This window comes from Ipomoea triloba, chromosome 12 (assembly GCF_003576645.1).
Source record: "Ipomoea triloba cultivar NCNSP0323 chromosome 12, ASM357664v1".
Taxonomy (NCBI): domain Eukaryota; kingdom Viridiplantae; phylum Streptophyta; class Magnoliopsida; order Solanales; family Convolvulaceae; genus Ipomoea; species Ipomoea triloba.
Window position 1 is genome coordinate 24,274,573 of NC_044927.1, and position 20,429 is coordinate 24,295,001.

General features: G+C 34.4%; 2 protein-coding genes and 1 long non-coding RNA gene across 3 annotated transcripts; all 3 read right to left on the bottom strand.

Moving 5' to 3' along the window:
• Positions 1-11,068: 11,068 nt before the first annotated feature.
• LOC115998364 (rubisco accumulation factor 1.1, chloroplastic-like) lies at positions 11,069-12,719 on the bottom strand. Its single transcript, XM_031237920.1, has one exon. It carries the CDS (start codon positions 12,580-12,582, stop codon positions 11,230-11,232), a length of 1,353 nt encoding a protein of 450 aa, XP_031093780.1. The 5' UTR covers positions 12,583-12,719; the 3' UTR covers positions 11,069-11,229.
• A 235-nt stretch (positions 12,720-12,954) lies between these two features.
• On the bottom strand, positions 12,955-14,936 carry LOC115998365. The gene is made up of 2 exons (XM_031237922.1): positions 14,232-14,936; positions 12,955-13,222 (listed from the first exon to the last, which is right to left on the bottom strand). Exons 1-2 carry the CDS (start codon positions 14,877-14,879, stop codon positions 13,154-13,156), a joined length of 717 nt encoding a protein of 238 aa, XP_031093782.1. The 5' UTR covers positions 14,880-14,936; the 3' UTR covers positions 12,955-13,153.
• Positions 14,937-15,821: 885 nt separating this feature from the next.
• On the bottom strand, positions 15,822-16,737 carry LOC116000424. Its single transcript, XR_004094104.1, has 2 exons — positions 16,646-16,737; positions 15,822-16,316 (listed from the first exon to the last, which is right to left on the bottom strand). It is a non-coding gene; the product is annotated as an uncharacterized LOC116000424 (long non-coding RNA).
• Between the last annotated feature and the right edge of the window lie 3,692 nt (positions 16,738-20,429).

A 20,429-nucleotide genomic window follows, 5' to 3' on the forward strand; every position in this document is an offset into this window, starting at 1 on the left:
GGGGGGGGGGGGGGGGGGGGGGGGAATGAAAATAGGCAAATAAAAAAAATTAATGTTATTAACACGCCTAGTGGGCACTACTGGTCCACATGACGCGCATCGACAATTTTTTTCTTGCATGGCCCACAAAAAAATAACTTCTAAATTTTTTTCCTCTCGTACTCTCTCTCCTCCATCTCACCAAAAAAATTCATAAAAACCCCCTAACCAATCACAATAATTCACTTCTCAGTGAAGAAGGCAGTGGGAATATCAGTCTTAGGTCACAGGTGAACACGAGTTGATTTGCGCCCTTAAACACGAAAAAGAACTTTTATTTAATTTAAGATCTTCAATAAATACACACACACTAATGCAACTCAATATCCATTTTTCCAATGTGAGACAAAGCTCCTACCCCACAAAGCCTTTCTAACTCTTTTTTTCTCAACTCAAACGAGTACACTTTGAGAATCAATTTTCCACTCACCAATTATCTATTTTGACCATATAATATATCAAATTAAACATCTTATTTAGGGAGAATCCAAATTCACTTTAATCCAACTCAAATTAAAAGTAGACTCCACTAAAAATTATACCACAAAATAACCACTTTAAATTTCGGATTGAATTGGTTGATAATCAAGAATGGGAGACATGGAAAGTTTCTTGGAAATTAGGGTTTTTGTGGGTGTAGGGTCACGTGAGGGTTGAGGAATTAAACCTAAGTGGGATGCACGTTTGCTCTCTGCCCAGTGACACAGTGAGCATATGCTATGCATTACTGATCCATCAATTTATTTATTATTTTTCGACCATATAATAATTTAATTATTATAGTTTATACACATAGAGTGCAACTATATGTTTTAAATACGAATAAATATGCATAGACCATGGTTTTTATTTTATTTTTTAGTTTTTACTTTAAAACTCTTTATAAAATTGTTTCATATCAGTAATTAGTGAGTACGTACATACGTAAATTATTAAAATATTAATTGTTCGTCAAAAAAAATATTAGTATTCACGTGAGTCTATGACAATTGTTTTTAACTTGGTCAAACCGCGTATTATATTATACCGATGCAAATTAAATATTAATGTTGACATTTAGAAAACATATGGTAGATGCCCTAGGCATAACAGTATAAACTGCTTAGAGACAGGAGAAAGTTAATATAAAAATTAAAAATCCCCTATTATAGTATTATATAAAAACAGTAGAAAAATTTCATCATTATTGTCCTACACATCAATGTAAACCGGCAATTTTGTCATCACTTGTAGTAGTTAATAAATATGTTAAAAGTTTGTAGCTTAAAGTTTTTACAAATTTGTTGGGCAACTTCGTTTGGACGGTATTATATATACATGATACTGAATTCAATTATAAGGAAATAAAATTATGCTCTTGCTATTAATTTAACTTTTGTCGAGGTAATTGATTTATTTTTAGGGATAATTTCAGTCAAGATAGCAAGAGATCTACGCTTATAATCACAAGGTCGAGTTTGAATCTTTGCCCTCTTGTGATTTAAGTGTTTGATTTTTGACAAAAGAAAAAATATTCTGAATCAAAAATACTCCGTAACTTCTTCTTCTTCTTCTTCTTCTTCTTCTTTTTCGATCGAGGGAACACCCAAAAGTAAGCTTTGTATAGTGAATTTACTGAAACTCCGACACTTATATTCACAAGGAAATCTGATCTATGTCCGCATGGGTAGCTCAGTTGATCACAGTTTGAAAATAACGATCAGGGATCAAGTCTCACTAGCGATAGTGATGATCTTGAATTAAAATCAAATAACTAGAAGTAGAAGAAATCAAATCCAAAACAAACCATAAAAAAAATGTCTTGACAAATCAAATCCAATAACAAACCATAAAAAATGTATTGACAAATCAATTCAAAAATTAAATAAAGTCAGGAATATTATTGTATTGGATTCCTTTTAAAGAATCTAATTAATTTAATTTTCCCTTTTGAAAATTATAATAAGGCATAGGATAATATAGGTTTTGTAAGCATGAAGCTTTGCATAATATTCTGCCTTAAAGACAAGCTAAGCGTCTTCTTTTAGTCGCAAACATTTTATATTACAATATATAAACTATTATATGTGGTTTTACTATACCCAAATATCCTTCATTAAAAAATAAAATTTAAATATTTTCAGTCACAATAATATTAATTAGTACTATAATCCGTACATTGTTTTACTATAGTAAAATATTTTTTGATAACCCATATTTTCCAATTTCGCCAGATTATATGAACTTATCTCGATCTATGAGAAGATAAATTGAGTTAATATAATTTTGATCGATACTCAACAATAAACTTTGCACTTATGGAATCAAACCCTCACCTGAAAATAAATCTTATATGAGACTTTTCATTCACTAAACAAATGTCACGCGTTATTATAATAAAATATTCTTCACTTCAACCTACTAGCAAGAAATCTAGAATCTTCTCATGACCCCCTAATCAATTGATTTTCTTTTTAAATTAAACTTATAAAATTTACTTATTGTCCGATTAAAATAAGTTATCCATTTACTAATTCCTTAAACCCAATAATATTGTTAATTTAATACCAACAAAATACAATTATACAAAGATTATCCATACTTTTATAAAAAGAAAGGACATGAACTCTGTAAATAAATCACATCAAATAGTTGATTGTATTAAATATTTAGTGTATTTAAAAGAAGTGTTTAATCTAAAATTTTTATTAATTTATGGAAAATGATATTCATATTTTCGATCGAGAGTATATTATATATAAATCCTGTCACATGATCGGTATTATTAATTGGCTTAAAATCAATGATTAGCCAATAGGAAACAAAATACAATAAATCAGGATGAAACGCTTACCAATTACATCAAAAGCTATAATTAGTAGAATTTTACTGTACAAATCAATGCTCAACAATCTCCTAGCTAACCTGCTCTGGTACCGGCCTATCACATCAAACACTATCACTACACTAAAAGTTATAACTAGTAGTAAATGCACAAATTTATTTCTTTAATTTACACTTATGCAACATGCAACTAGCGTTCATTTCGACGGTAGGATGCTATACCTCGCCCTCCATACTTTCGCCCAAAAAATGCTATGTCATGGACAATAATATTTGCAACGTAATGATTTATCAAATTAAGTCTTAATTATTTATCTTAATTTTAGACGACGAGAAAAACTCACAATTATTGCCCGAGAGTGTGCACTAGTTAAACTCCGTTCATGTGTAATAGCGTGCAAACCACGCATGAGAGGTAAACCAAACAGATATACCATGGACGACAAGATTAAACAAAAGAATATCGACAAAAATTCAAATTCGTTATGAACAAGTACGAGAATTATACTTCCCCCACTCAGACATTCCGTTCGGGATTGTCTTCATTTTATTGAGGAGGACGGTTGTTGCATTAATTAATATATGGCCGCTAGTCTGCTAGACATACAACAGTATATGGTTCAACAACTTATACAACTATTATATATACACATTAATATATTTTAATGTTATATATTTTTTTAATCGTTTTAAATTATATTTTATTTGTTGCATCTGAAAGTGTGAGTTTTGTAAACATAATTAAATAATATAGGGAGTGAATGGGAAAAATAAAATAAAATAAAATAAAGCATAATGATACTTTTAATGTTAGTTTCACAAAGTTCCAAACAAGCCTTTTAATGGTATTATTAAATTTACAATTCTTAGTGTTTTTTATTTTTTAAAGTTACCGTAATAATATAGTACAGGTTATTAATTAATTTGGTCAAAATAAAAATAATACTAATAATAATAATATTTTGTTCTAATCTAGTTTTATAATATATTTAATTAAATTTAAGTATGTAGCTATAGGTGCAACAACCGATCCAGGACAAGAGAAGCCTTATTCGTGGTACAATTAAGGATATATAATTGCATAATTAATTATTAATTAGATTATCATTAATTGTGTCGTACCAACGCACTTCACGTTTGATTATATTATTGTGTTAGTTTGGAATTTTGGACCAAATTGAAAACGGAAAAACTATTTTAAACTTATGTATATAAGGTCAAGGCAAAAAGTATGTATATATATATATATGATCAAATGTGGCCGCGTCTTCTTGTGTGGTCGATGTGGTATACAACACTAATGCTAGGAAAATGCACAACAACGAAAATGCCCAAAAACACCAAAAAACACACAACATACCCAAAAAAAAATGCACCATAACTCCCCTACCCCTAAATGGCATTTCCGAACACTATGTGGTGTATATTTGCATACTTAGTGGTGTGTTTTTTGGTGATGCGTACATTTTTTTTTTAGTACTACTGACTCTGTTACAATGTAGTATCTGTTCATAGCTACTTTCTCAACCTACTGAAGCACAACGAGTCAACAGTTGCCTCCACTGAGCCTCAAACCCACTCCCATCATCCATGTGGAAGTGTTAATCGGGACACCGGATGCCACTTGACCACAAGGTCTTTGGCTATATATATGTGTGTGTGTGTGTGTGTGTGTGTGTGTTCCTTTACAAATTTAGAAGTTAAGCTTTAACGTAACCAACATATTTCCTTCTACTTGAAAATATAGAGTTAATTCGATTTTTGGTCTTAGATTTATAAGTAGTAGTCCACTTTTAATCTTTTTTTTTTATTAGAATATCTACATTTGGTCATAGTATTATTGTGGCATGACCATTTTTGTCCTCCGTCAAAACAAAATCGTTCAAATGACGTTAAATACAATAGCATTTCGATCTTCTTTTTTTTTTCTTCCTTACAAAGTTGGCTGGCCCGCTATATTTTTATTTTTATTTTTATTTTTGAAAAAAAATTCCGTATTTGAAGACCGAAATGCCCTTGTATTTAAGAGAATTTAAACGATTTTGTTGATAAATGGCCAAAAATGGTCATGCCACAATAATACTAATTAAGACCAATTGGGGATGTTTTGAAAAAAAAAGAAAAAAAAAAGAGAGAGATTAGAATTGGAATGACACCTATAAATCTAGGACAAAAATGAAATTAACTCTGTAAATATATTATTGGAATATTTCTTTTGATTTTTTTTTTAGAATACTACTGACTCTATTAAAATGCAATATCTGTTCATTTCTACTTTCTCAACCTACTGAACATAATTTAGAACCAACCAAAGACCAACTCATAATATTAACTATGACACAAATTTAGGTTGACCGTTGACCTGACCGTCTCATAGATTAAGACCCGTGAGACGGTCTCAAACAAAATTTTGCCTTAACCAACATATTTCCTTCTACTCGCAAAAGTATTATTGTAGTATTTGTTCCCATATTAATTAAGTGTACGTTATCCTCTTTGAATTAAAATCCTTAATAAAAAGGCTATAGTTTTTCAATAAATTTAATGAAATTGGAATGATGAGCATATGACATCTAAACATAAGATACATTTATTATTGAAAAAGACACAAACATCTTGCACACGACTTTAAACAATGTTTAAAAAGAGACATATTTAGTTGGCCTAATGATGCACCTTTGCACTTTCAGCCCTAAATTGAGCTTCACATTAGCCACTTTTTTTCTCCCTTTTTCCTATGTTAGTTCATAACATTGCATATGCTATGAATAAATAATACTATGTGGTAGCTCACCCCGCCTTTTCTACTAAAGAAAAGAAAGGGAAATAAAAATGGTAATGATGACACAATTCTTTTTCTTAATTTTTTAAGATATGATGACGGAAAGCTATCGTTATTACTCGAAGGTATATACTGGAGAAATCTCGTTCCTATGTAATACGGAGTAATTCTTAAATTACACAAGAATTGTAAATAATACTAGAAAGATCCGGTGTGACGAACTCGACTGAGAGGATATTAATAAAATCAAAACATTCTAGTACGAGAATCATATTGTGTCAAGTTTTATGATTTCTTGATTTTGAGGGTGTTTTGTAAATAACTATTAGATGATTGAGTTAGTGTCAAGTTGATAACATGAGCTGATAGTAGAAAAATGTTTGGTAAATTAGCTGTTAGTTGATAGTTGATTACATGCAAAATAACGTTCTCAAAAAGCTAATTGAACAAGTTGTTTAAAGCAGCTTTTGAATTTTAGTAATTTGAAACAATAAGTTATTACAAAAAACTAATTAGTTAAACACTCATATTGATTGTTTAATCAAGTCAAACAACTAATAATAGTCAAATAATTTAAAATTAACTGATACGCTAACAATATTACCAAATAAGCCTTTGTCGTTGTGTGATTATGCTTTTTTGTTTTCTTAATGATTGAACTTTTTTAGTTCGATTTTATACTGCAATTTCATCATTTTCTAGTCTAAGCATTAAATTAAAAAGTGAAATCACTGCAGTTAAAAAAGTAATTTAATTCTCTCAAAAAAAAAGTAATTTAATTGGGCGGCCGTGCACTCTTGTCCCTTAAGAGAGGTCAGGAGTTTGAACCCTCTTTTGTATAGAAAAAATCAATCTGGCCAGCACTTTGCCCCTTAATTGGGCTGGGCCGGTGCAACTGAGGATTAGTCTGAGTATAGTACGGACTTAAAGGTGCCTGCTACAGTTAGGATCTGTTCAAGACACTTCATGGTTTTAAAAAAATAATAATTTAATTGTAGTACTGGGGTATCCCCTCCAAGTCTCCAACGAATAAAAAAAGTAATCTAATTTATTATTTTATATTTAATTGATTCAAATAGTTATGTATCACGCCAATTGATGATTCTTTTTAATTGGGCATTTTAAAATTAAATAATGTTATTTTTAACTTATGATGTTTACCTCGTAACGAGGTAACAAAAACTTTTATTTTTTTTTTCATTTATATTGGGTGTCCATGAAAGCAGCTTGATTAGTGTGAGCGTTCGCACTCTCGTTCCTTAAGAGATGTTGAGAAATCAAACTCTCTCTCGTGACAAACGTGGATTCACCTTGATACACAAATTATATACTGAATGTCCACAATTTATATATTGAATGTTCACAATTTATATACTGAATGTTCATAATTTACATATTAGATGTTCACAATTTAAATTGTGAACATAAAAACATTCAATATGTAAATGGACACGGGTCTACCTTACAAGGTGGACTCAGGTCCATAGTATAACTATTGTCATCTCGTATGGAAAAATCAATCTGGCCATTACTTTGTCCCTTAATTGAGTCGGGCCGGTGCAAACATGGATTAGTCTAAGTACGGTACGGGCTAAACAGGGCCTCTTACAGTTAAGGCCTACACCTCGTGGTTTGACAAACAAAGATTGAATGCCCATGATTATTTGATCACGATTTAAAAAAAAAAAAAGAAGAAGAAATTATTTAATAATCAAATATTGAAAAAAAAAAAACTAATTAGATTGTTATGTAAAATATAGTAATCATATCATTCTCATCAAGGTAGTTATTCTTCATTTCATAATTGTTAATTAGTCCATAATAAACAAAATATATAGCTTATAAAGCATTTTCCTTTCCTTTAATTTGGAGCTAAAACATTAATTGAAAAGAAAAAGATAACTAGCTAAAAAGTCATGAAACTTGAACATTGATGATCCATGAAAATAAAAGGGAAAAATACAAATGGCCATTTCATATGAAAAATGTGTGTTTTTTTAGTACAACTCTTAAGATTTTTACTAAATGTAAATGAATAAACAACATGTTTTCCAATTTTTCATCAATGGATCGGGGGAGGGATACCCAAACTTAAAAATGATGTGCTCACACTTCTTAGATTTAGAAACACCAAACTCATCATATCATTAAGAAAAAGTTGTCAAAGGGACACAAAAGTCAGTAAGACCCTATGATCTTCGAACATATATGTAGAAGTCAAGTATTTAAAACTTATAAGAAAGTGTTTAAAAAAAAAAAAAGAAACTTAATAAGAAAGTTTGTTATAATGTTTTGCTATCAATAAATGTAATTTAACTTAATTTTTGATTGACATTTCAATTATACTTTGCACATCTCCAGCATATTTAACAAAGCTCTTCAAGGAAGAACACCCTTCATTAACCATATACCATCCATCCTCTTCAAATCATATTCAATCTTAAATTCTTAATGCGACATCGCCCTTTCGCCAAACAAGTTGTAGGCATTTATAAGGTTCAAACAAGGTGGCCTTTGGTGTTGGGTGGCGACTTGAAGAGCCGAATTCAATTTTCTGTCATCGTCGAAATATGACGCCAACTGTTATATAAGTATAAAAAAATAAAGTTGTGTATTTTTTATTAGTTACTCCGTACAATTTTTGATATAGCGATAAGAGTTGACGAGCATTGTGTGCACGAACGTGGCCTAACAACCACTTTTTTTTTAGTATTAATTTTCTCCCCTTTTGCTTGACACTTTAAACTTGACCAAAAAAATAATCATATTGAGTTCAACCACTATGATTGTTCTCAAGACTTGTAACAATCTCACCAAGCTTTCTCTGCATCCCTTGTCAAGTCTTTGATATCATTCCTCCCATTTAAAATTTTATTTTGGAGAATTATTTAAACTTTGAAAGAATATATAAAAAATGGAGAATATTTTTGTATTGTTTTCACTTTTCATTCGATTTAAAAAAGAAAAAAAAAAGTTCAAAACTCATTTTTCAAACAAAATAAAAATTTCCAGTCTCTGTTTCTTACACATGCCGTTCGGGCCCAGCAAAGCCGAAACCCTAGTCGCTGCTCTCGCTCGGAACTTCCATTGCTTCTTAAGGGTTCGTTCTCTTCTCCATCCATTCAATTTACCTTATCGCTGTATGCTTCGAACTGTTTATTTCAGTTAAAATCCAGAAAAAATGAAGCACATATCGAAGGCTTGATGGGTAATCGAAACCCTATGGAGCTCATGTATTGTGCTATATTAATATATAGATGTTATCCATATTTTTCATTCCAATTGATGAATGCTTTTCGATATCTCAAGTGGATTCAGTATGGTATGAACAGTTATCAATGTTTCTAGATACAGAAGTTGAAAAAATTGGAGATATTGTACACATTTGGTGATTGTTTATTGATTAGTTGAAGCGCATATCGAAGGCTTGGTGGGTGATTGAAACCCTATGGAGCTCATGTATTGTGCAATATGAAATAGATTTTGTAGGCTTATTAAGTCCGCTTGATGAGCATTTCTCAAGAGGATTTGTTATGGAATCAACATTTTTCTCTGATTCTAGGTAAAGAAGTTGGGAGATTTTTGAATTTTTGCCAGGTTATTTTTTGTTCATTGCTTGGTTATAGAAAAGGATAGAAAATGAAGCACATATCGAAGGCTTGATTGGTGATTGAAACCCTGTGGAGCTCATGTATTGTGCAATATGAAATAGATTTTGTCTGTATTAAGTCCGCTTGATGAGCATTTCTCAAGAGGATTTGTTATGGAATCAACATTTTCTCTGATTCTTGCTAGGTACAGACGTAGTTTGGAGATTTTTGAAATTTTTGCCAGGTTATCTATTGTTAATTGCTTGGTTATGGAAAAGGATAGAAAATGAAGCATATATCGAAGGCTTGATTGGTGATTGAAACCCTGTGGAGCTCATGTATTGTGCAATATGAAATAGATTTTGTCCGTATATCCGCTTGATGAGCATTTCTCAAGAGGATTTGTTTTGGAATCAACATTTTCTCTGATTCTAGGTACAGAAGTTGTTGGGAGATTTTTGAAATTTTTTCCAGGTTATCTATTGTTAATTGCTTGGTTATAGAAAAGTCTAGAAATGAAGCACATATCGAAGGCTTGATTGGTGATTTAAACCCTTTGGAGCTCATGTATTGTGCAATATAAAAAAAGATATCATCCATATTTGAAGTCCACTTGATGATCAATTTTCAATTTCTCAAGAGGATTCTTTATGGAATGAACATTTTTCTGTCTCTAGGCTAGGTAAGGGATTGTTGAAGCAGACTTTTGAATATGTTACCATTCTGGGCATTGCGTCTTATTTGTACTTAGGTTAATCTGATTTAAACTTCAAATGATTGGGAGAATATTCTTATACCAGCTGTGTGTGTGTGTTTTCTTATAATTTTTTCTCAATGTTTGGGCAGCCATTGAGAAAATAAGTACTTATTGCCTTATTGGATGTATCTAATTTCCCCGTGTATAGAATTAATGTAGGAGCAATTTTACTTCCGAAATCCATTTCTATGGTTTTATTAGGTTCAGGTTGTCTTATTCCGCTTAGGGAGAGATTGATTGTTGTTGGTTGCAGCTTCTGTTTTCCAATGGATGCTGGAGGTAATGGCAGATGGCATACTGAAATCTGGGATGACAGCAGGACAATGGAGAAGCTTAGCCTACCTAGACTACACAATTGAAGCTGCAGTGTCAACCTGTGGTATATGAAGCTGAGGTGAAATTGATCTTACGATATGTAACCATTTCTGGCAAGTTGGCAGCATTCAACTTCGCTTCCTTCAGTGGCATCACCACTGTCCCTTTTTAGCCAAGGACCCTGGTGACTGGCCACACCTTTGGAGTTTGGACTATGGTACACCATTCTACATCAGGTCCTTCAACAAGATATCACAAAACCTGCTTGTAGAGCTGTTCAGGCCTGTCAGCCATATGCTACTGTTATATTCTGTTTCTTTAGCTCTGATCTCTACCATTTGTTTTTATTAATCTCATTTCCATTTTATTTCCTCATCTGTTATTTAACATTTCTGGCTTAATCCTACACAAACATGTTAGCTTTTCCAGGGGCAGATACAGAGAAAATTATCTGAGTATGGGCAAAGTTCAAACGACTTTTGAAATGTCAATGACAAAATATCAAACCTCCATAATAAGGTACAAATACTAAATACATTATAAATTACAATAGAATGTTTATGATAGACTAGATGATAGTTAAATCAACTTTAAGCTAGTTAAAATAGTGCTGATGGTAAGATTTGAACCCATGACATACAAAATTTAATGTGATGGTAAGAACCACTTTTCTATCAAATAGTCATCCAGTTTGTGCATGGCCGGCCACAGCCAAAGGTATTGTACCAATTCACTCTTGCAATTCAAAGCTTATTTGGGATCTTATGCATAGTGAAAAAAAATTGCAAATATTGGGGGTTTTTCATTTGAAACTCTACATTCAAGTTTGAAACTGAAAAATGCTGATACTATCAGTGCAGATTGAAGATTGAATTCATCAAAAGTTGCTACCTTAAGTAAGGTAGGACTATTGTATCTATTATTTATTCCCAGTCTTCATCACTCAATTCATCATTCTCTTCTCTAGGTGGCCTAACAATCAAAACCACCATTCCCAAACTCTCTGTAACCCCCTTTTCTTTCAATTTTGATCCTCCCACCACCCTTAGCCCCTCCTCCATCACACTTCCATTTCCACCGCCACCTCCGGCCACCAAGTAGAAGCCGTCGTCCACGGCCACCTCTTTCCTCTGCCTATCAGTCACTACCAGAATGGGTTCTGACTTGTTCTTCTGGCTCTCCCTCCAGGGCAAAGTGCTCCCATCCTTGAATGTCACTGCAACTCCGCCTCTCTCTAGTGCAGCTATGGGTTGCCATCCGGGTAAAACCACCCACCGTCGCCACTCCTTCTCTGCCTCCACTATGCCGAAGTTGCCTGTGCCTTCGCAGTTCCACGGTGCAGCCTCCACCTGGGTGGCTTCCGCCTTGCTAACCGGCAAGACCACCACGACAGTCGACTCTGCCAGCTCCCCCAGTTGCATTCTCACCAATGGCACGGTTACGACCTCGTCCACAATGGCTTCTTTCACCTCTGCCTTCCCTTCCAACTCCGCTTCCAGTAAAAGCTTGGCCGCCTCGGACACGACGAACTCCAGCCCCTTCTGCAGAGACTGCCGCCGCAGCTCCTCCAAGCCAGCTGCTCCATACTCCTGCGCCAGCCTGAAGTAACTGAACGCCAGGCAATCCCCGGGAGAATTCGCATTAAATGCCGCCCAGCCGCGGTCCCCGAGCCTCATTGGGAAATCCTTCATTGCCCTAGCCAAAGTCTCCGCTTGCTTGGCGTCGAAATTGTTCCCCACCAGGAAATCCGCCGCCGTCGCCCGCTGGGCGGCGCTGAGGATCCGAATCTCGTAGAGCAGCTCCGCACCGCCCCTGTCGAAAAAGGAGAGCGTCTCCGCATCAATCTCGGATTGCACAAGAGAGTCCCGCACCTGCGCAGCCACCACGATGCGGTTCTGCTCCACGCCGGAGATTCCCGTGATTTCCTCGAGCGTGGAATGCGTGAATCCCTCCCGGATGAAGGACGTAATAAGAGGAGCATATTCGAACCACAAGCCAAGCCGATTGGTAAGAACGTCGAGCTTGGAACTTGTGTCTAGATTCCGGAACTTTGACGGCAACGGAGAAGGAGGCGGCCTGAAAGGCTGGTAGACCTGCTTTTGGTTGGACACTTTTTGGCCGGAGGAGGAAGGTGGGATGATGAGGGCGGAGATGGGCCTTGGCGAGGGAATGGGCTTGTGGATGACGGAGGAGCTGGGTGGCGCGTGGAAGGAAGGGAGGAAGGCGGTGGAGAGAGACGGCGGTTTGGGAGTAGTATTTAGAGTTAGAGAAAGCATGGTGTTACTGTTTGAGGTAGTGAAGCTTGAGGAGAAACAGAGATTGGCTTATCTACTCTTCAGCTCTTTGATATTTTGAGAGTGGACCCGAGGATGATGACTAAAAATGGGTCGGATTTTTACCCGACTTGACTCTAATTTATTTTCGGAATTTTTCATTTTATCATACTTAGGATATTTGTAGCAAATTTTACTACAGATCATGAATATTGTAATGTAGAGTACATATAAATATGGAAAAATGGCACTTTTGCCCCTTATATTATATGCTTATAGCACTTTTTCTCCCTATGTTGTTTAAGTGACAGTTTTTCCCCCTCAGTTTTTCTGCTCATCACACTTGTCAAATACCAGTTTACCAAAAACAGAGACTGAAACAATAACATAACACGCACCAATGCACCATTCATGGTTACCAACCACAACATAGATAAAATTCAGTTGCAAAAAACATAGATAAAATTCAACCAGATACGCACTCTAGTAACATGTTCCCAGAAGCTAGCCAGTACAGTAAGCCATAAAAAGCTAAGGTTGTGGGCATGTTACGTTGCAGTAAATTAAGGCTATTCTATTCCCCAAGGAATACGGCTGTGAGAACGGAGTCAGTATGCAAAGCAGCTTTCAACAACTTCAATCCCTGTCAACCAACATTAACAAAATTAACATTTTTTTTGAAGACACATAAATCATCATATATAGCTATATAAGTGTAAACACCACGAAAATAAATAAAGAAATGCATGATATTACGTGCAAGGAAACATAAACAACCGTAACAAAGTCAAGTCCACCAAATTAGTTACATTTTATTTACTTGAATCAATCAATTATAGTCAACCCCACGGATTTACTGAAAAGTGCAAAAAGTATAATTTACAAGCGCATATTTGATTCTTCATATCAAAATTCCGACCATCTATGAATTTTTTTGGACAAGTGAATTAACATAAAAGGCAAGATTATCATTTTCTTTTTCTTTTTTTAATAAAAAAAATCATTTAAATAGTTTGACAATGTATCCATTTCCCTCTCCTCACATTGTCAAGATTTTATTTTCGCCAGTGTAGAGAGGAAATAATAAACCATTTTGCGTGGTTTTATTTCACAAGTGTGGAAAAGAACACATCTAATTATTGAGTGCTCAATATTTCCCGATCTAATTATTGAGTGTTCAATACTTCCTAAGGACTTTGTGAAGTAACAAATAAAATTTTAAGGAAAGACTTGAATTTACCATCAATTATATATGGTTAACTCAACTGATTTGCTGGAATAGCAAATTGCTTTTCTGATTGAACAGATCGACTATAAATAACCAGCTAATTTACTCATTTAAATCAATTGGCTATATGCTATAGCCAACCTAACTAGTCAAGTAAAGGACAGGGTTTTTTTTTTTTTTTTTTAAATCAAAGGATAGGATTTAGTCGTGCACTACGCTCAATACTGTTAATTTTCCTTCTCCTAAGTCCTAATATGTTGAATCCCCAACCCGTTCTGACCTGACAAAGCATTTGAATACTGCTAATTTTTTTTTTCTTCAAAAGTTGAATCTCCAATTTTAAGAGAATCTATATGTCCTAGCCGACAAAGCATATGAATACTGTTAATTTTCCTAATCACAGGAGAGAGAGAGGGAAAAGTACCTCATCAACACCCACACGAACATCCTTCTCCTCAACGGATCCAAAGTCCTTAATATTGAAATCATTCATAATGGTAATGGTAGAAATGGTGGATTGCGTCATCACCTTCAAGTCATCCGTCACCATGTACGTCACAACACCCTTCACAAACCCCCCACCACTTTCATTATCCCTGCTACTACAATCCGCCTTCACCGGAGCAACATAAGACGCCTCGCTACTAATGTAGGACCTGCAATTCGGACAAATCGCTTTCGGGTCCTCGGAGATGGACCGGCGGCCGCAAGCATACCCGTTGGAGCCAGTACAAACGTAGAACTTCTTGGCCTGGGAAGCGCCGCCACCGGCGGCCAAGAGAAGTGGCACGTTGAAAGAGGGAGTCGCAATTTTTGGGTTCAAAAGGACGTCTCTGTTTAAGTTGGGTTGGAGGTATGTTTGGCTGATGTTTTTTATGCTGCTGTACAGATTTCCGAGGGAGCCGACCATGGCACCCTTCTGGCTCACGAGTTTGATAACGGTCCCGAGAGGCAAAGACATGAGGTGGAACAAGAAATCCACGAAGGGCTTCTCGGCTTCGGCGAAAATTACTTTTTGTGTCTTCTTGTCTATGAGGAGCTTCAAACTCACGCTTGAGCCCGATGCCGCCATTGTTTCAGGGACGAGATAGGTTTCTTCTTGCTTTAATTTGCTATCTCTCTCCCCTATACTTATATTTATTTAAAAAATACTACTTTGAACTCTCATACATAAAAATTTGATATTTGACATTTTCTTTAAGACTCATGAGATGAAAATAAAATATTTATCTTGTCACGTCAGAGAATAAAATAACATGTCTGTGTCTGTGTCTTGTCTTGTCATTATTTTTGTTTTTTTCCTCTTCGCTTTTTTTTTCTCCATCAGTCCATTGCGACCCCAAATCCATGAGCTGTTGCCTGTTGGGTCCCTTCCATCTCTTCTATTTGACAAAAGAAAAAGCAAATGGTAGTGGGGAGCAGAATGCAATAATATTGCAATGTCACACTTTGGCAGCAAGTGAAAAAAAAAAATATTTTATTTTATTTTTTACAATCAAAAGACAATAATATAATTTTTATTCATTATCTTCATCTGCATTTTGAATTTTTGATAGTGGAGAAAAAAAAAGTAAAAATAATACATTTTTTTCAAATAGTAGAAAGAATACATATTCTCTCCATCGTTCTAACACATTTTGTTATATATTTAAAAATAAACTTTTAGTATATAAAAGATAAGTATTCAATGTACTAAAAATAAATTTTTAATATATTAAAAATAGATTTTTTGTCAATGATTTTATCTTATGAAAATTTCATATGTGGAACATGAATATACAGAGTAATATACATTTTTAATGTATTAAAAATATATTATTTATGTTCTGAATGTATATTATTTTATACTATACATAATAATGTACTTTCAGTATTCAATTAATGTATTTTATATACACAAATAATTTATCTTTAGTAGTGGTGACGGGACTCGGGAGTGGTGGTGGTATAATAATGCATCTTTATTTTAGTGTTGCATCTCAATAAAATTGTATCATGCAGTTTACTAATAATATAAAAATAAAAAATATCTTCATTAAATATAAAATACACCAAATTTATATTGTTTTATTGTTTGTTAGCATCAAATTATGCATTCTAAGGAATACATCAAAATGATGTTTAGTGGCACTTTATAGATTGTGCATATATTATAGCATCACAAGAATATTTTAGAGATTCAAAGTAGTAGGCGGCGCGGTGGTGGTGGGCGTGGAAACAGCTTTGATCCCATGACGCCGGAGAGTACGGGCGGTGGAGCCGGAACAAACTGATGATGTAAGTGGTTGGGCTTGGGAGACGGTGGTAACCCTCTTACTGTTCTTAATGATTGCTCATATAATGGACCCATATCCGCCGCCGCCGCTTCTGGTGTAGCTTTCACGCCGCCATAGCTCATCTTCACAACCCTCTTCCCATTGTTGAGTGCCAAACCATGAACCAACATTATTAACACCGTAATATATGAAACCACATTCATCTTCATTATGGGACGGAGGGTAAAATAGACCTGGGAACAAAAGCAGAGAAAAAGGGAAGAGCAGAACAGAATTACAAGAGGAAGAAGAAGAAGAAAAAGCAGAATTTGCAGAAGGAAGAAGATGAAGTGCAGTGAGGGTAAAAAGAGAATTAAGAGAAAAGAGGTAACAATTGTTATTAATTTTCAAGCATAATCTATACAAGTTGTTCCCCTCTATTTAAACCTCCCAGGGAATCAAACCTAAGCCCAAAATACCCTTCTAACAGCTGCTAAAACAACTGCAAGCAAAATAGGAAAAGATAACAACAAAATAGAAAATACATGCACATTCAAGCTTTAAACAACGTGGCTAGGTTTACTTGTAAAACATCATTTTGAATAACGGAACAAAGCCCTCCTTTTTTTCCACTCTTACCCCCAGGGTCATGACAGAGGGGACACACTACTAGAAAGTACAAACACGTACGAATGCATTTCAACAGCACACCTCAATTTATAGTCAAAACATTATCTTCTTGCGCCTCAAATGTTTGAAAATCAACCTTTCTTGGGAGTTACGTTATGAAATATATATATATATATATATATATATATATATATATATATATATGTATGCATGCATGCATGCATGCTTACGATCAAGTGCGAAGAGAGGCTCAGATAAAACATGCTTATAAATCTGAACTGTTGATTTGTCTATATTAATAGCTCAAAAAAATAAAAAAATAACACTTCTAATTTAGTGTCATTATTGCATTCTCTTCAAATCTTAGAAGGCTCAATAATATGCACTATAAGGTACAATAATGTACACTGGAAGACACAATAATGTTCATTCATCTCTACCGAATTACTAAACCTATTTCTTGAACCCATGATTTTCCCACAAGATTATTAAACCAGTCACTTTCTTTCCCTCTTCCACGGGACTTAGCAACGGGTTTGTTGAACTTGTTAAATTAGACTGTTAACAATGTATCATAGAAGACACAATAATGTGCACTCTAGAGCAAAAATCAATGCACCCATGCAAATACAAAAAATATGCATTTACATACAAAAATTATCAATTGTCCTTGCATTTTTTAAATCTTCATTTTAAATCGTTGATATGAATTTAATCAATGACATCTGATATGTTACACACATATAGATATATATATAATAAACTAATGATAGATATGATGCTGATATTTATAATACCAAAGTTTCCATAAAGAATTAATTCTATGACAAATATGATGCAAGACATGATGATTTAGGATAATATGACAAATTTTATTCAAAACAAACGTTTAAGTAATACGTGATTAAAGACATTTTCATAAATTAAAAGAGACATGATCAGTCAATGGAAAGTGGGGTTGATAATGAAAGAAGTACATTTCCCACTACTAATTGATACTTTTTTAATTGATACTTTACCTAATAGCCTTGACTTCAACTTTTAATTTTATTTCACTGTACTCTCAAACGTTTAAGAAATACTATACATGATTAAAGACTTTTCCATTAGACATGATCAACCAATGAAAAGTGGAGTTGATAATGAAAGAAGTACATTTCCCACTACTACCTAATAGCCTTGACTTCAACTTTTAATTTTATTTCGCTCTCAACTTTGACGTGCAAATATATGACCAGGGATAACAAACTTGTGCGTAATGAGTAAAAGTTTAGTCTCTATTGCTCAATTGAGTTATTATGATTTATTCATTTATAAACTGTCGGATTAGAATGTAGGGATGCTTAGAGTGAGCGATTTCACCTTTTGTCACAAGAGAGACGTAGTAATAAACTTGTTATAAAGGGAGAGAAAATGAGATTTTATTCCCAAATATTTACTGGTGAAAGAAATTTATTCCATACTAACTCTATTTTACCTAATTAACTTTCGTTAATCAATAATTGAGTTGGATCGTCTATAATGAATTATACTTCAATATATAATATCAACATGTAGGTGGACATAAATAATATCCAATCAAATATATATATAATTGAAAACTAAACAACGAATTTATTAATGAGTAAGAATCAAATTACAAAAGGGAGGGTAAGAGCATCATTATCAGTTGGGATATTTCGCGGTAATTGAGGAGTTTTTGTAAGTGTGATTAGGAAAGAGAAAATTGGGAGGGATGAATAAAAAAAACCAAACAAAACTAAAATTTAAAAAAAATATTAAAATCTGTGTTCTGTCAGGCGCGCCTGCTGCACAGCAGAGTTGTTCCATTGTCCCATGTCTGCAAATTTACTGTTTCATGCACCCCATTTTGCAGAAGCAACCCACCCATTCTCTCTCTTCTCATTTTTTATTTTTCTCCCCTGCCATGTAGGCTTTGGACTGACATTATCCCACCAATAGTTATTGGTGGGGATGCTCTAAAGACCATCTGTTTCTATAATGACGTACAGTTGGCCAAACATCAATTATCCTTGAGCCAAGATAAAGAGGCCGGGGATCACCCAACTTATTATTATTTTAAATTAAAAATAAGGGAATTTTTTTTTTAGTACTACAGACTCTATTATAATGCATTATTTGTTTATAACTACTTTTTATTGAAATACAAAGAATGAATGTCTTCTCCAATATCCTCTCCACTGAAATCCGAACTCATTCCTTTTGGGGTGTAACCGGATGCCACTAGGCTACAAGGATAATAATTAGGCAATTAAAATGCACACTTTAAAGTCGTAGGCGGGGCGCGGTGGCGGTGGCGGCGACGGAAGAATCTTTGACGTCATGACAAGGGAGACGATCGGTGGTGGCGCAAAATCCTGATGACCCAAGGCATTGGCCTTGGGAGACGGTGGTCCAATTACCGTTCTTGATGATTCCGAGTATTCATGACCGTTTAATGGATTCACAGCCACCGCCTCTGGTGTGGCTTTCACGCCGCCATAGCTCATCATCTTCACAATCTTGTCCCCTTTGCCGAGTGCCAAACCCTGAACCAACATTAACACCATAATATATGATACCACTTTCATCTTCAATTTGTTCGCTACTACAATATATGTATTTGCATTCATTTGTAGTATGTGGTGAATATATATATATATAATACTCCAAACATTATCATTTACGCGTCTGCGCCTGAAATGTTTGAATTGAAAACCAATCTCTAATAATGGAAGTAATCGAAGTCAACGAAGGAGAGTACAGTGCAGTACAGTTGTCAATTTTGATAATATTGTTTATGTAAATTATGCAACTTTTTTTTTTTGGAATTTCATAAATAGGCTACAAGTGCTTCAAATAAATATTCACTGACCCAAATAACCTTTATACTTTCTCCATACAATATTAACACTTTGACAGCTAATTAAATGGATGAGAGAGTTAAAATTAGCAAACAAACTGTTTAATAATCCGGCAAAATGCCAAGATTTTATATATAGTCGGCGGCGCGTGGCTAGAGTAGGATAGATGGCGGCGGCGGAGCATCCTGATAAAAATGAGTTATGCGGTTTGCCTTGGGAGATGGTGGCCCGTTTACCGTTCTTGATGACAGTTCGTACTCATGCCCGGCGCCATGAATATCCGCCGCCGCCGCCGGCGGTGTGGCTTTCAGGCCGCCATAGCGCATCTTCATAATCTTGCTCCGGGTGCCGAGTGCCAAACCATGAAGCAACATTAACACCATAATATATGATAATAATACTTTCATCTTAGCTTGCTAGCTACTACTATACTAGTTATGCAGCATTCATTTATAGTATGTAGTGAATATATATATATATATATATATATATATATATAACAATATAGCTTGAAATAAATTAAAAGCTTTAATGGAAGTTGTGCAGTCAACAGATCGGAATGCATGCAGTTTGTTTATTCATGGTTGATATATGCGGAAAATATTTTATAATGACAAGTTGATGATTGGGCAATCTCTCTGCCCTCTTAGTTGGCAAATTAGTCTGTGATCAGGTCTCCAGATACTCGAATCCACTTCCCTCCATATGAGACTGTAAATCCAGTGCCACTAGACTTCAAGATCTTTGGCATATATCGTACCCTATTAAAGTTATTAAAGATAGTTAATGCGATTTCACATGACTCAAGAAAAATTATAAAGTATTAAACTCAAAGAATTCTTATACACTTGGGTCTAATTATAATTTTGGATG

Excerpts from the sequence above, each read along its gene's own strand:
- LOC115998364 (XM_031237920.1), bottom strand. The coding sequence starts at position 12,582 with ATGCTTTCTCTAACTCTAAATACTACTCCCAAACCGCCGTCTCTCTCC.
- LOC115998365 (XM_031237922.1), bottom strand. The coding sequence starts at position 14,879 with ATGGCGGCATCGGGCTCAAGCGTGAGTTTGAAGCTCCTCATAGACAAG. Across the intron at positions 13,223-14,231 it reads TTCGTGTGGGTGTTGATGAG|GGATTGAAGTTGTTGAAAGC; the intron begins GTACTTTTCCCT and ends GTTGGTTGACAG.